This window comes from Micropterus salmoides, unplaced genomic scaffold (assembly GCF_014851395.1).
Source record: "Micropterus salmoides isolate LMB-PRFRI ecotype aquatic unplaced genomic scaffold, ASM1485139v1 Ms_hic_scaffold_16, whole genome shotgun sequence".
Classification (NCBI taxonomy): domain Eukaryota; kingdom Metazoa; phylum Chordata; class Actinopteri; order Centrarchiformes; family Centrarchidae; genus Micropterus; species Micropterus salmoides.
Genome location: NW_024040707.1, coordinates 11,366,567 through 11,379,457, shown reverse-complemented (window position 1 = coordinate 11,379,457; position 12,891 = coordinate 11,366,567). Strand labels below are relative to the sequence as shown.

At 38.6% G+C, this 12,891-nt stretch overlaps 1 protein-coding gene across 1 annotated transcript; it reads left to right on the top strand.

Moving 5' to 3' along the window:
* The first annotated feature begins 1,807 nt into the window (after positions 1-1,807).
* LOC119905589 (protein ILRUN-like) lies at positions 1,808-11,697 on the top strand. Its single transcript, XM_038722761.1, has 5 exons — positions 1,808-2,092; positions 3,748-3,902; positions 6,150-6,347; positions 7,788-8,113; positions 9,568-11,697. Exons 1-5 carry the CDS (start codon positions 1,929-1,931, stop codon positions 9,601-9,603), a joined length of 879 nt encoding a protein of 292 aa, XP_038578689.1. The 5' UTR covers positions 1,808-1,928; the 3' UTR covers positions 9,604-11,697.
* The last annotated feature ends 1,194 nt before the right edge of the window (positions 11,698-12,891 follow it).

The following is a 12,891-nucleotide window of genomic DNA, read 5'->3' as shown; positions in this document are numbered from 1 at the left end:
AATGACACAATGGCTGTGCAGTGGTTACGGCTAAGGTATGGCAATCAGGTAGTCTGGGTGTACTGCAAATGAATATATTCTCTACACCAAGGGCCAATTTCTCATGTCACTGTTGGTGGCGACAATGGAAACATCTCCGACAGGGAGATTTTTAGAAATAAAGTCGCTGAGGGTCTGAATCAAATGTAGGCACTTTGAGGCATGTGAGGGGTTAGGACATAATCATTCAAATTTTAAAATTCATTGGACTCATAGTAAAGAACAAGAGCTGTTAAGTGATTATGCACCAAATACACTGACTAGGCTATACACTGAGGGGCAACAGTGGTTATATTTGATTGTTTTGATCAAAATTATTCCTAGGGACAATTGGATATGGTTAGAGACATGTATCTATAAATTCCAGGCCCTTGATATTTTAGTAAAACACTACAGTTTTTTGGCTGATTATCATGAGAAAACGAGCGAATTTGGAGCAGGCTGTTTCCCGCTAGCAGCAGGGAATTATCTTAAGACGACAGGAAATAGCTTGTTGACATGTTAATTTTGGTTGCCACCACTTGAAACCACACAACTGACATACAGTAGTTAGGCTACAATAGTACAAAAATAATTTCCCACTCAACCTACCTTGTATGAAATAAGGTTAAGAAGTAGGCTTAATATTGATTACATTGGGCTTGAGAAATAATAATGATTAATTAATAAATATTGATATGGTTACTTATTAAGAAAAAATGTAGCTTGTGCAGAGTATCATACTTTACATATTCATTTAATAAATATAATTTAACTTTTGTCCCTTCATGAATGAAACAGGAATCACTGGTTTGAAACACCACATGTTTAGAAAGAAATTCTTAATAAAACAAGAGCTGTTAACTGTTTGTGTACCAAATACATCACAACAGTGGTTATATTTAATTGTTTTGATAAAAATTATTGCTAGGGACAATTATAAATATTCGCTGGATACTGGAAGAGACTTGCATGTTCTCTACTAAATTCTACACCCTTGCTTTATACAGTAAATTCTTATCATTATTTAGCATTTTTTTGTTTATTACAGTAGACATTTTGTTATGTCATAGGAAATGTACAGGTGTTACTAATAACTTTAACAATGGCTTTGTTCTATTCAAACCATGACAGTGTGATGTAGTTATCATTTATTGTATTACATATCTTCCGTGAAAAGACCTACACTCCACATTACTGTACTGCAGTTAAACATATTGGTATATTTTCTACATGTTATTTTCATCGTTTGAAGTCTCCTGATATTCGCATTACAGTAGTGGGTAAAAACGGGAACTCATTTGCATTTGTTTTTTGCTGATATTGTTGCATTTTGCACTATGTTTGGGTGTAAACCTGGCTATACAGAAAACCTGGGGCCGGGTATTATAAGAGCACTGATTGGTTTCTGGATTTCTGCAAAATGATGCCTCCATCTTTAGTCTGCTTAATGAAAATTTGGTACAGTACAGTACATTTTTGACCCCTGCCCCCCCAAACAGGTTAATCTGGCCATGAACAGTATACGTAGTACACACAACAAGCTGAACTATACCCACTGCTCATTTCCCCATGGATAAATACAGCAGGAAACAGCAATATTTCACACAGTACTTTATAAAATATTTTGTAAACTTAGCGCAGGTGCCATATTATTTGATTTTAATTAGTTTAGTATTACGGTTAAACACATATTATCATTCCTGTAATGTGTAACTATACACCTAGTATAAATATATGAAGTAGAGCTGTTTTCTTTTCTCCACCAGGCCTGTGGTTCACAGGTTGAGGCGCACAACAGAATCATGTGACATGCGCACTCGGCCCTTGTTGTTGAGTTTGTTATGACAAGTCGAGGCCTCGGACTAAATTAGAAGCGAAGCCCCCGTCTCTGTCCAGGCGAATCCGCGATGGAGGGCATGGACCTGGACCTGGACCTGGATCAGGAGCTGATGCAGAAATTCAGCTGCATGGGTACAACAGACAAAGATATCCTAATATCTGAATTTCAGAGGCTCCTCGGGTTCCAGCTAAACCCCGCCGGATGCGCCTTCTTTCTGGACATGACCAACTGGTGAGCTCGGTGACTTGTCTGGCCTGCTGTGTGTTAGATAATAGATACTAGCTAGCTTTCTACCCAGCGGTCCTCACTGTAAATATATATTTAGCTGGGAAAACAGCAAAGGAAATGATAGCAAGTGGAATCCTTCATTGTGATACAGATAGCTTTTACGTTAGGTACGATGCGTGGATACAATGACAGCTAACGACGTTGTAGTAACGTAACTAGCGTTAGCTGAGTCACCGTGTCTCCGACTTTTGATTGCCCGTCAGGGACGCATTGGTAGGTAGCTTAGGGTGTGTTGCGTACCTGATAAAGTGCTTATAAAGGTAAATAAACTATAGTTAACGCACAACTTCGTGTCGAAACGGGTGGGATATTGGATTAAAAAGCCATTGAAATTTTATATGAATGGTTTCGGTTGTTCAGGCTGAGTTGTAAGTTAACGTTACTTTCATAACTTAACGTTAACGTTAGGTACTACTAGGTAGCTAACGTTAGTCACTCAACTGGACAAACAATTAAAAGTTTGTAACTAACGTTACTTTCTCATAGTCTGTTAACTGCTTATTCTGTTTAACGTTAGCTATGTTAGGACAGTGTGAAAGCAACCAAGACGACTAAACGTTAACGTTATGTCCGTTTCTGCTTGACCACAACCACACACCTCGCTACAGTTTATTACGTAACGTTAACCTTCCGACATAACGCCTGCAGAGTCTAGGTCAAAGCTCATACTGTGTAGTTGTGCAAGCCTGGTGAATATTTACCTCACTGTGCCTGGAGACAATGTATTAATATGGGTTATATTTACGTACATAGAATAATGTTACTTCACAAACTGCAATTGCAAAGCATTTCGGACTTGAAAATGTGACTTCCGGTGACATGTTAAGAAAACGAAACAGTAGCGTAAGTGAAGACGAAAAGGAATGTGTAGGGAGAAGAGAGGTTGTTCTGTAAACCTTCCGTTAAATAATAAGTTTTGCGCACATGCAGTGTTAAAGCCAATGCAGGTTTATGGAAGAAACATCCATGGGGCAGTGCAGGCTGTAGTATTTTCACGTGATGCCTTGTAATAGCTGCTCTGCAAAGAGCTTTCTAAAAATAAAAACTGCTGGTTTATGGATGACCAGCATGTCAAGGGAAGCAACCGTTCGAAGTCTCTGTTGTTTGCCACAATATATGCATTTGAATGAAACACAACAAATCGATGTCTTTTTAATATATTCATTTTTTCAGGGACTCGGATTTAGTCCTAGGCCATTAGTAGAAGGATTGTTCTTAAATTGGTCTTGCAAAAGCTGTTCCTGTGGGTTTTACATTCACAGTTGAATGGGTAGTAATCATTTTACCAAAGAAAAAATAATAATTGTATTAGCATTCATTAACCATAGCTTCCATGGTGCTTTGCAGTATAGCTAAGGCTCGTGGGATATGTTAAGAGCAGCAAATTATTAGAAAATAATAAAATAGTAGTTAAATTAAATTAATCCATAGTTGAAACCCTACTTATGATGTTATTTAATTCTAACAATATATATTTGGTTCATTCATATCTGTGCAAACTGCTGTCAAATCATGGGGTTTCCCCTCCACCAATCACATGTAATACTCTAATTTATATCTCTACTGATCCCCTGGATGTCTGCCTTCTGTTGTCCCAGGAATTTACAAGCAGCCATCGGAGCCTACTACGACTTTGAGAGTCCCAACATCAGTGCACCGTGCATGTCCTTTGTGAGGGATGTGACGATTGGTGAGGGCGAATCAGTCCCACCAGACACACCTTTCACAAAGACCTGGAGGATACAGAACACAGGTAAGTCTGCTGGAATACTGATTGTATTCCATCATATATTTAGTAAGTAGAGCTGGACCCGAATATTCAAATATTCGATCATTGGGTACACATTCGATTTTTAATTTAGAGATTTCAATGTTGAGGGTTTTTTTCACGCGCCTGACCTCCGCTCACTGCAGTGATCATAATTCTCCAGTTTTCATCAAAGGGAAATCATCTAAGCTCAGATCAGCCAGCTAAACTTTACTGCCCTGGTAGAAAAAATATGTTGTTGGATTGTAATTTAATGTAGTTATTCTACAGCACTCTGTTATGGCTTTGCTTCGTGGACAGAAATGTGCCCTTACCTTCCTGAGACAAATCGCTGATGAATATTATTGGCAATAAAACGGTAACAGCAGGGAAGCTCAGATCAGCAGCTAAACTTCTGTTGAATACTGCCCTGGTGAAAAACATGTATTTATTTTACTGCTAATAGTGACACATTACATGATCGTGTGCCTGTCAAGTGACCAATAATGAATGTTTTTTTTATAGTGCTTTGCCACTGTGCACACAAATGTGTAATTTGTACTTTCACATGCTAAATGCCCATTAAAAACGTTGCACCGTTTTACCACAAGGTGAAATTATGGCTGTCAGTACTACTTTGTTTCTGTTGTATTTTAAAAATTTGGTAAGATTTGCAGATTACTTTAAAAAAAGCAAAAAGCAAGAGGAGCCTTGATCCTCACTTGACAATGCCTTTGTAAATTTCATGTATTATGTGATTTATAATGGACTGTGGATAGAAACAGTGAGCTTACATTGTCCTGTTATCTGTCAGTGGTCATACTTGATGCACTAGATTGGACAGTGTTTCTGAGATGTGAGATGTCATTTTCTTTGGTATGTTAGTCCAGATGAGCCAACCCTCCCAAGTTCAGTACAGTATTACAGGAGTATGAGACATCATGCAGCACTTCATTTCTTGATGTAGCTGTTGTTTATTAATGAACAAATAACAATAATATTCATAAAAACATATGGTTGTACTGAATTATTATGTAAATATATTTTCTTAATATATCTATCTAAAGAAACCTCATTTCTTGACTGGCAACTCTCAGGCACCATAGCTATACTACTCGCTTGGATAGGGGAGGTGGGGGGGGGTGCAATTCGCAACCACTAGATGCCACTAAAACTTACACACCGAACCTTTAAATCATTATATCAGGCCGACTGAAGAAGAACATTTAGTGGGCTATAATTAAAGTTAAAAGTGATAACGCATAATAACGTGTTGTTTTAGTCCCGCTACCGGAAAAACGCTCATCCTGTCTGCTCTCCTTGGACGCCCGTCTGTCTGATATATTTCCGTATTCTGCTCTGGAACTGCTCAGTTCAGCCTCTCAGGTACGGTTCCAACCTGCTCTGCACAGCAGCACTGTACAGCCACTTACAAATGCTATGTATGTCAGAGGTCGCATGCCACTGGAGAAACTGAGGGTTAAGTGTCTTGCTCAGGGACACATTCGTGGACGAGTCACAGTGGGAAGTTGAACCTGGGTCTCTCACACTAAAGGCATGCGTCTTATTCTCTGCGCCATCACCACCGGTTAACCCCCTTGTTAAAAACAAAGTGTTGGTAATCCAAAGAAGGTCAAAGTCAAGGGCAACTGGACTTGGTTGAGAAGCCTTCGCTGAACAGAGGAGGGGGTCTACGCCACCACTTATCCCCCACTTACAATGCGGTCCTTTCATCACTTCCCAGGAAACTCAACAAATGTAACCTATTGGCCTCAGGTGAAGATGCCAACGATGGTCGCCTGGGTAGTCCTAACGACCATAACGACTGTCGTTACAACAGCCAGGAACACTAACGAACCAGCGTATTGATGATCCTGGCAAATGACCCCACTGAGGTAAATGGATTAGTTTCACTACCAGTCAGCCATAACTGAAGAAGTCCCTTGGATGAGGGACAAAACGTCTTCTAGTATCTTCAACCAAGTCCAGTTGCCCTTGACTTTAACCTTCTTTGGATAACTATGACCTGGATGACTGAGAATCTTCACAGACAAAGTGTTAAGGTAATAATAACTTACTGTTTTAGTTAGCCTATGCTGTGAGTATTTTAAAAAACGGAGCGTTCCCCCCGATTAAGCTTCAGTTAATGACATTCAGGCCAGCCCTATTAGTAGGTATATGACACAGAGCTGATGCCAGACTTTGTAAATGAAAAATAATTACACCCACATGTTACGTTTGTGTGTCTTCCAGGTGCAGAGTCGTGGCCTCCTGGGGTTAGCCTGAAGTACGTTGGAGGAGATCAGTTTGGTCATGTAAACATGGTGATGGTGCGGTCTCTAGACCCTCAGGAAATGGCGGATGTTAGTGTGCAGATGCAGAGCCCCGTGTCTCCTGGCATGTACCAGGGCCAGTGGAGAATGTGCACAGCTACCGGACTTTACTATGGAGGTAAGGAGAGCAAACTCCACGCTGAAACGATTAGTCAGTGAATTAATGAATTAATCACTTCAGTCATTTTTCCAGGAAAAATGGTTCCAGCTCCTTAAATGTTAAATAAAACTTAAACCACTGTAAATGGAATACCTTTGGGCTCTGGACTTTTGGGTGGACAAATAAGCTATTTTAAGATGTCACTGTGGGCTTTTAAAAAAACATGGACAGATTAAAAAAAAAAATCAGCAGTTTAATAATCATTAGTTGCAGCCCTAAAACCCTAGAGTATCAGACCGAGTGCGATTGCATGTTTCCTAAGGTCCAGCAGTGCTACGATCATGTTTGCAAATGCTTATATTTAGAGAAGTCTTTTTTAAATGTAATTATCAAAGCATTTCTGCTTAATTAAAGAACAAGAGAGCCGTTGTTGTTGTGTCCACATGGTAAGTATAAGCACCAGAATGCCACTTGTTATTTATTATTAACATTACCCAGGCACACTGGCCCTATCGGCATGAAAAATAGCAATCCCAACTATGGGGCTGTCATACTAATTGTAGTCATCTTTGTATTTGCTCTGATTTTAATGATTCTCTCTGGCCTGAAGGTACTGCTCTTTTCAAATATAAAATGATTTGTTTTGATCTGAGCTGCCGGCGTGCAAATGTACAGCCATGTGCTGTAGTTAGCTGTAGCAGGCAACAGTTGTTACTGAAGATAAAGTGTGAGACAATTTTGTATGCGTTTCCTTCAGTAAAAACTATTAAAGTATTAGATGGCCATTCTATTAGCACACATAATTTCAATTAAGAGCCATTCATTAAATTGATTTATGGCCTCCTGCAAGTTCAACGTGTATGATGGATCCCAACAGGAAGTCCCTAAAGACATGCCTACTTATAAATTAAGCAGCAGAGGGATACTCAGTTTAAAATTATGCTTGGCCTTAATATTTCATTTAGGTGTTCATATAACAATTCCTCCCTTAATACCATCAGTCTTCTAGTGCTCTTAATAGAGAAAAGAATTGCAGACCTGGAGCGCTTAAAATCTTTGGTGATAGCGTAGGTGTGTGGTCCAGCTTAATTTTACATGAACTAAATTATCTTTCAGAAACTAATTGGATTTTTCAGCCTGATGGTTATTAGTATGTCCGTTTGGTAGGCTGTTGATGAAAGGTACCTTTAGTTTTAACCTTACATGTGTAGGTACAAGTTGGAATGCAGGACAGGGTTGTGATGGGGCAGTGGATAAGACATATGCCTTTGGTGTGAGAGACCCGGGTTCAAATCCCCACTGTGACACATCCTGAGCAAGACACTTATCCCCTAGTTGCTCCAGAGGTGTGCGACTTCTGATAAATAGCAATTGTAAGTCGCTTTGGATAAAAGCGTCTGATACATGTAAGGTTAGTGTCTTTGTATATTATAATGCACTGTTTGTTTCATTTGAAAGATGTCATTTGGGTGATCCTGAGTGTGGAGGTTGGAGGCCTCCTTGGCGTCACGCAGCAGCTTTCCTCTTTCCAAGCCGAGTTCAACACCCAGCCTCACCGCAGCCTGGAAGGAGACTACAACCCCTTCGCCTCGCCAGAGAAGAGCAAGTGCCCCAGCAGCAACAACAACAGCTTCCACGATGCCAGTGGTCACAGGGTCGCAGAGGAACATTGGCAGGGAAGCACCAATGAGCTGCAGCAAGATCAGAATGGACTTTCACACAACTCTGTGGATGTAGTAGCAAACAGTCTACAAAGCAATCTATCAGTAGTCTCTTATAACCAGGTAAGACACATCAAAGGGAAAGGAGATTCTCCATACTTGAAAATGACAAAACAACTTTAAAACCAGAAACCTTTAATTAAAAAAAACATCTAATCTATGAATTAAATGTTGAGTATAAGAATATTTCTCTGCACTGTAGATGCACATTTAAAAGTTTTGAAAGTTGAAAGTAACCCCAAACCTTATGTGAATATCTAATCTAATCTAATGTGTGTATTGACCATGCTGAGCTGAAATATTCATCATCATACATTTAGTCATTTCAATACAAGTTTTCACAGAAAACATTTCTCAGGGTTGCAGTATTAGAGCAGCTGAGACACATTCATTTGGCTGCTCATACTCTCTCTTTAACATATTTAAAGTGAAGCTGCAGAGAAGTTGATTCCTCTCATTTAATATTTTAAACTGATCCTTCAACAAACAAGACTAATAGTCCATAGCCACACCCGGTTCTGTGAAGCTAAATTATAAAATGCTGATGTTGAGCAGGTAATATTGACCAGGTTTCCCATCCTGGTTTAGCCTTTTAGCATGCTATCTTTTGCTAAGTGGCACTAAACACAAAATACAGCCCAGGTTTAGGAGAATGTCATTAATTTAGCAGGTATTTGGTCATACACTGAATTGTTAGGTCAGTGAAAAGTGAAAGTGAAAAGTCAGAGGATCAGTCACCAGAATAGACCTTGAATATCTGTAGAAAATTTCACGGTAATCCACCCAATAGTTGATGAGGTTTGTCTCTCTGAATCACAAATGTCAACCTGCTGTTGGCACTAGGGAAAAGTCAGTGGATCTCCAAAGTCATTTGGATTCAGTCTCTAGGCGTCATGAAAGTATGTTATAAATTTTTCAGCGATCCATCTAATAGTTGCTGAGATATTTCAGTCTGGACCGTAGTGGCGGACCAGCAGACCGACAGTGCCACCCATAGAACCACACTGCTAGCGTAGCTAAAAAACACCTAGTGTACTATATACTTGATACCAGTTTCAATTGAGCAGCAATTGGATTCTGGACTAATTCCACACTTGCGTAAATGTCTGTTGGGTGTCTGCAGCTGCTAGGCAGTAAATTTCTGCAGGTGCAGATGTACGTAAAAATGTGTTTGAGTTAAGTGCTCAATACAGGATGGTCTAACTCTATATGTGGATTTCTTTCAAACATGTTTTTTGTAATCTGGTGAAGTAGAACTGTCATACAGTGAAGTAGTGCCGCAACTAACAATTATTTTCATTATCAGTTAATCTGCATACTATTTCATAGATTTTTAACAATTTAATTAATGTTTTGTGATTTACTAACACATAAGACAAAGAAAAGCAGCCAACCTTCAGGCTGGAGAAGGTGGAACAAGCGAATATTTGTTATTTTACTTGAAAATACATAATGACTTAACATATGTTGTAGCCCTATTATTTGTTTTTTTTAAAAATCATTTCCCTTCTTTGCAGGGTATACAGGAGCCCTATCCTTTTGGGCACTCTTAAATAATGGGACTTGTCACAGTGAAGCAGCACTAAACCATACCTCTGGAATCTGTCACACCAATAAAAGAAAAAAGAGGTTTTATCAGTAGCTAGTGGAGAGTGTGGCGATTCAAAAACACTTTATGCAAAGTCTAGCTACAGAGGCGAACGCTCCTGACGTGCAGCTCAACCAACATCCCACAACCCACTGTATGCACGTGTGAATGCTAAGTTAAAAATGAGTGCTATGAGTCTTTTGAGTGATAACGTTTTCTTTTCTTTTTTTTTCAGATTTTTTTTAGTTGTCAGGGTGCAAATGAAACATGATGACAGGAGTGTGTATTTGTGAAATTTTGTGTGTATATGTGTGTGCATTGTGCAAACAGAAAGAGAGACTTTGGAGGAAAAGCCATTTATTTTGCCAACTGATTCTCCAGTTTCTGCTCCGAGTCTTTGTATAGTGATTGGGTTTCTGGACCGGTTCCCTGTAACTGAACACAATAATAAGGGCGACTCTGAAACAAACCATTGGACATCATTATTTACTTTTTATGTTAAAGTTGTTTTTATATACACTTTTTAAGAGAAGGGTAAGCTCATCTTCTGTCAGTATTCCAACATGACTTGTAAATTATGGGCAATCTTGTTCTGTCACGGTACTGGCAATTTTAGATGGAATGCAGTTTTTCTCCACTGGAGGGAGGTAGCGATTACTCTTAAAAACCGAAGATATGATCAACACTGAGAAATGGACATTTTATTTACAGTATACCTCTGATTTGGTCAGATTTACCCTGAAGTTGATTGTTCTACGGGAACATTTGTTTTCCTAAAGCTAGAATTTAGGGCCAACAATTTGATTATGCGTTCTGCAGTCAAGCATTACTTTTTTGAGCTACTTCCTGTAAATGGAAGTAACAAAATTTTTTTTATGAAATTGAATGTGATTTGTCATGAAAACTCAAAGAGTCCTGTGAGACAGTTCTTCCCATACATGAGTTAGAGTTATTGCTGCCAGTTGGCACATACACATCTATGAAATATTAGAAGAATATTAGCAGAATATTCATTATTGGTAACAATGCAGTATTAGAAATGTCAGAATGTAAGATTTAGCTTAGTTTTAAATGCTCAAATTTAAATTTAACACAAGATAACAGGATGACAGAATTCAGTCCATATAAATAATGGTGAACACATGAAACCTTTTTTGTCACCCTGTTCTGAATTTTCATTTTAAAGCTGTCTTGGACTTGCTTTTATCACATTAAGTTGAATGTATTTGATGAATGTCGTATAGGATAAAGTTTTTGGAAATTTACCCAAAGATTCAACATTGTACATTTGCATTGAACTGGCCGTTTTATCAGTGTAATTACTTGTTTCGCATTGTCCTGTCTCTTCAAGTCTAATCATTGAGCTTCTTAAGCACATTTGAAAGTTTGATCCTGTTTCGATCATTTCAAATACAACCTTAATCACACCAGTAAAAATAGAATAAAACGACAGACTTGTGTTGTCCTGAATAAATGTTACTGCATATTTAGTTGCACTAACTGGCTGAACTATGCACTGAGTAATGCGACCTCCATGACAAGGCCTCTGCGTACTTTCCTCCTCCACAAGCACAGTTAAGTCCTGAAGGGTTTATGAATTCTGTGATTTTATCTGTCATCCACAGCCAGTGTGTTAGATCACCTCATCATGTAAACACCCTTTTCATTAAGGCACTAACTGTAAAACCCAGGGTCACTGAGCTTTGACAACATGACAATACCAGCTAATAAATACAACAACATGTCACGTGGATCTGTGGGCTCCTTGCTTTTTAACAGAACACTGTGCATTTCCTTTGCAAGTTATTAAAGATAAATGTTCCTCCATGGCGCCAAAGGTATTTGCTGTCAATGTTGATTCATCACATGCAAAGTGTGTTTTGTTTTAAGTGTAATATCGAGCCGAAGTTTCCACTTGCCAGATTGCAGAGTGAATCAGTTGGCATTAGACTCATACAACAGCACATTTATGAGAGTGAGGAAGTGCAAACAGATGAACGCTTTGTTTCCCTGTGTGTTTGATGAATGTTTGTATGATTAAATTATCACTGAAAACTAATAGCGTGGGCTTTGTGTCAATTTCCAGGACTGAAAACCTCAATAGATCTCAAGACATTGGTTTAACGGCAGCTTTTATATCTTCACCATGTGTTTTAATTTTTCAACATAGTCGATTATGATTGGATTTCTCTTAATTTTTACACCTTTTAACCACTATTCTTATATATTACTACACAAACACTATTACCATATACTGTAGTTCGTAGGAATACAGCATATGGAATCCCACATGATTTACTTTTAGACATTAAACACCCTTTCTTGTTACTTTTAAATCCATGAAATTGCCCTCTGTTAGCATTAGCGTTAACAAATCATAAGTCATTAAGTGATGTAATTGCATTATAAGGAGAAATGATTTTATGGTCACTGCAATAGTCCAAATGTTCTTACTGCTGTGATTCTTTTTATGCATTTACTATATAAAGGAATGCATTTACAAGGGGCCTGGATGTTTTTTTTATTAAATAATTTTTAAGGAAAAGAAACTTGAATTGAATGTATTATTTTTTAGAATACATTAATGTGCTTTGTTGTGTGTGAGAACACTGCCTGCTCGTGCTCAACATGTTTGTCTTTAAACAACCACAGCAGGTTTCCACATTCAGTAAAGCACCACAGATACCACAGAATACACTCAAACACTGTGCTGCTAATTTGAAAATGAGCAACAAGGCTGACAGGGTCAAAATCAAGCCAACCAAGTGAGGACTCCAAATACTTCATAATAAAGGATGAGAGTGATGATAACAGTTTCTTTGAAAAAACAAAGAAACAGCTACTGTAGTTCAAACTTGAGATAGACCATGACCAGTAGATGTACAGCAAACTTATCTGACAGTTTTCTGTCTTTTGCACTTCAAAGAGACATCAGATTACATGTTAGCCTGGGGGTTTACTGGTTGAAGGTATCCCCCTATTGAATCTTTCAACGGTGCTGTCCAGCAGCTGTCTGCAGAACTAAACTGCCTGAGGGAGCAGTACTCACTTTTTTGCTCAGTCTTAATATTAAGAAATATTAAGATTGTGCAGCAGACGCAGGATTAGCTGCTGAGTCACTCTCTGTAAAGAAGCTTCAGTAAGTAGATGTAGTTATTGTTTTTCAGGCAGTAGCACCTCAAGAGATAACTGAATAATTTGAATCGTCGTGGACCCAAGCTAAAAGGAGAAACTGAACACACCTACGACTGCT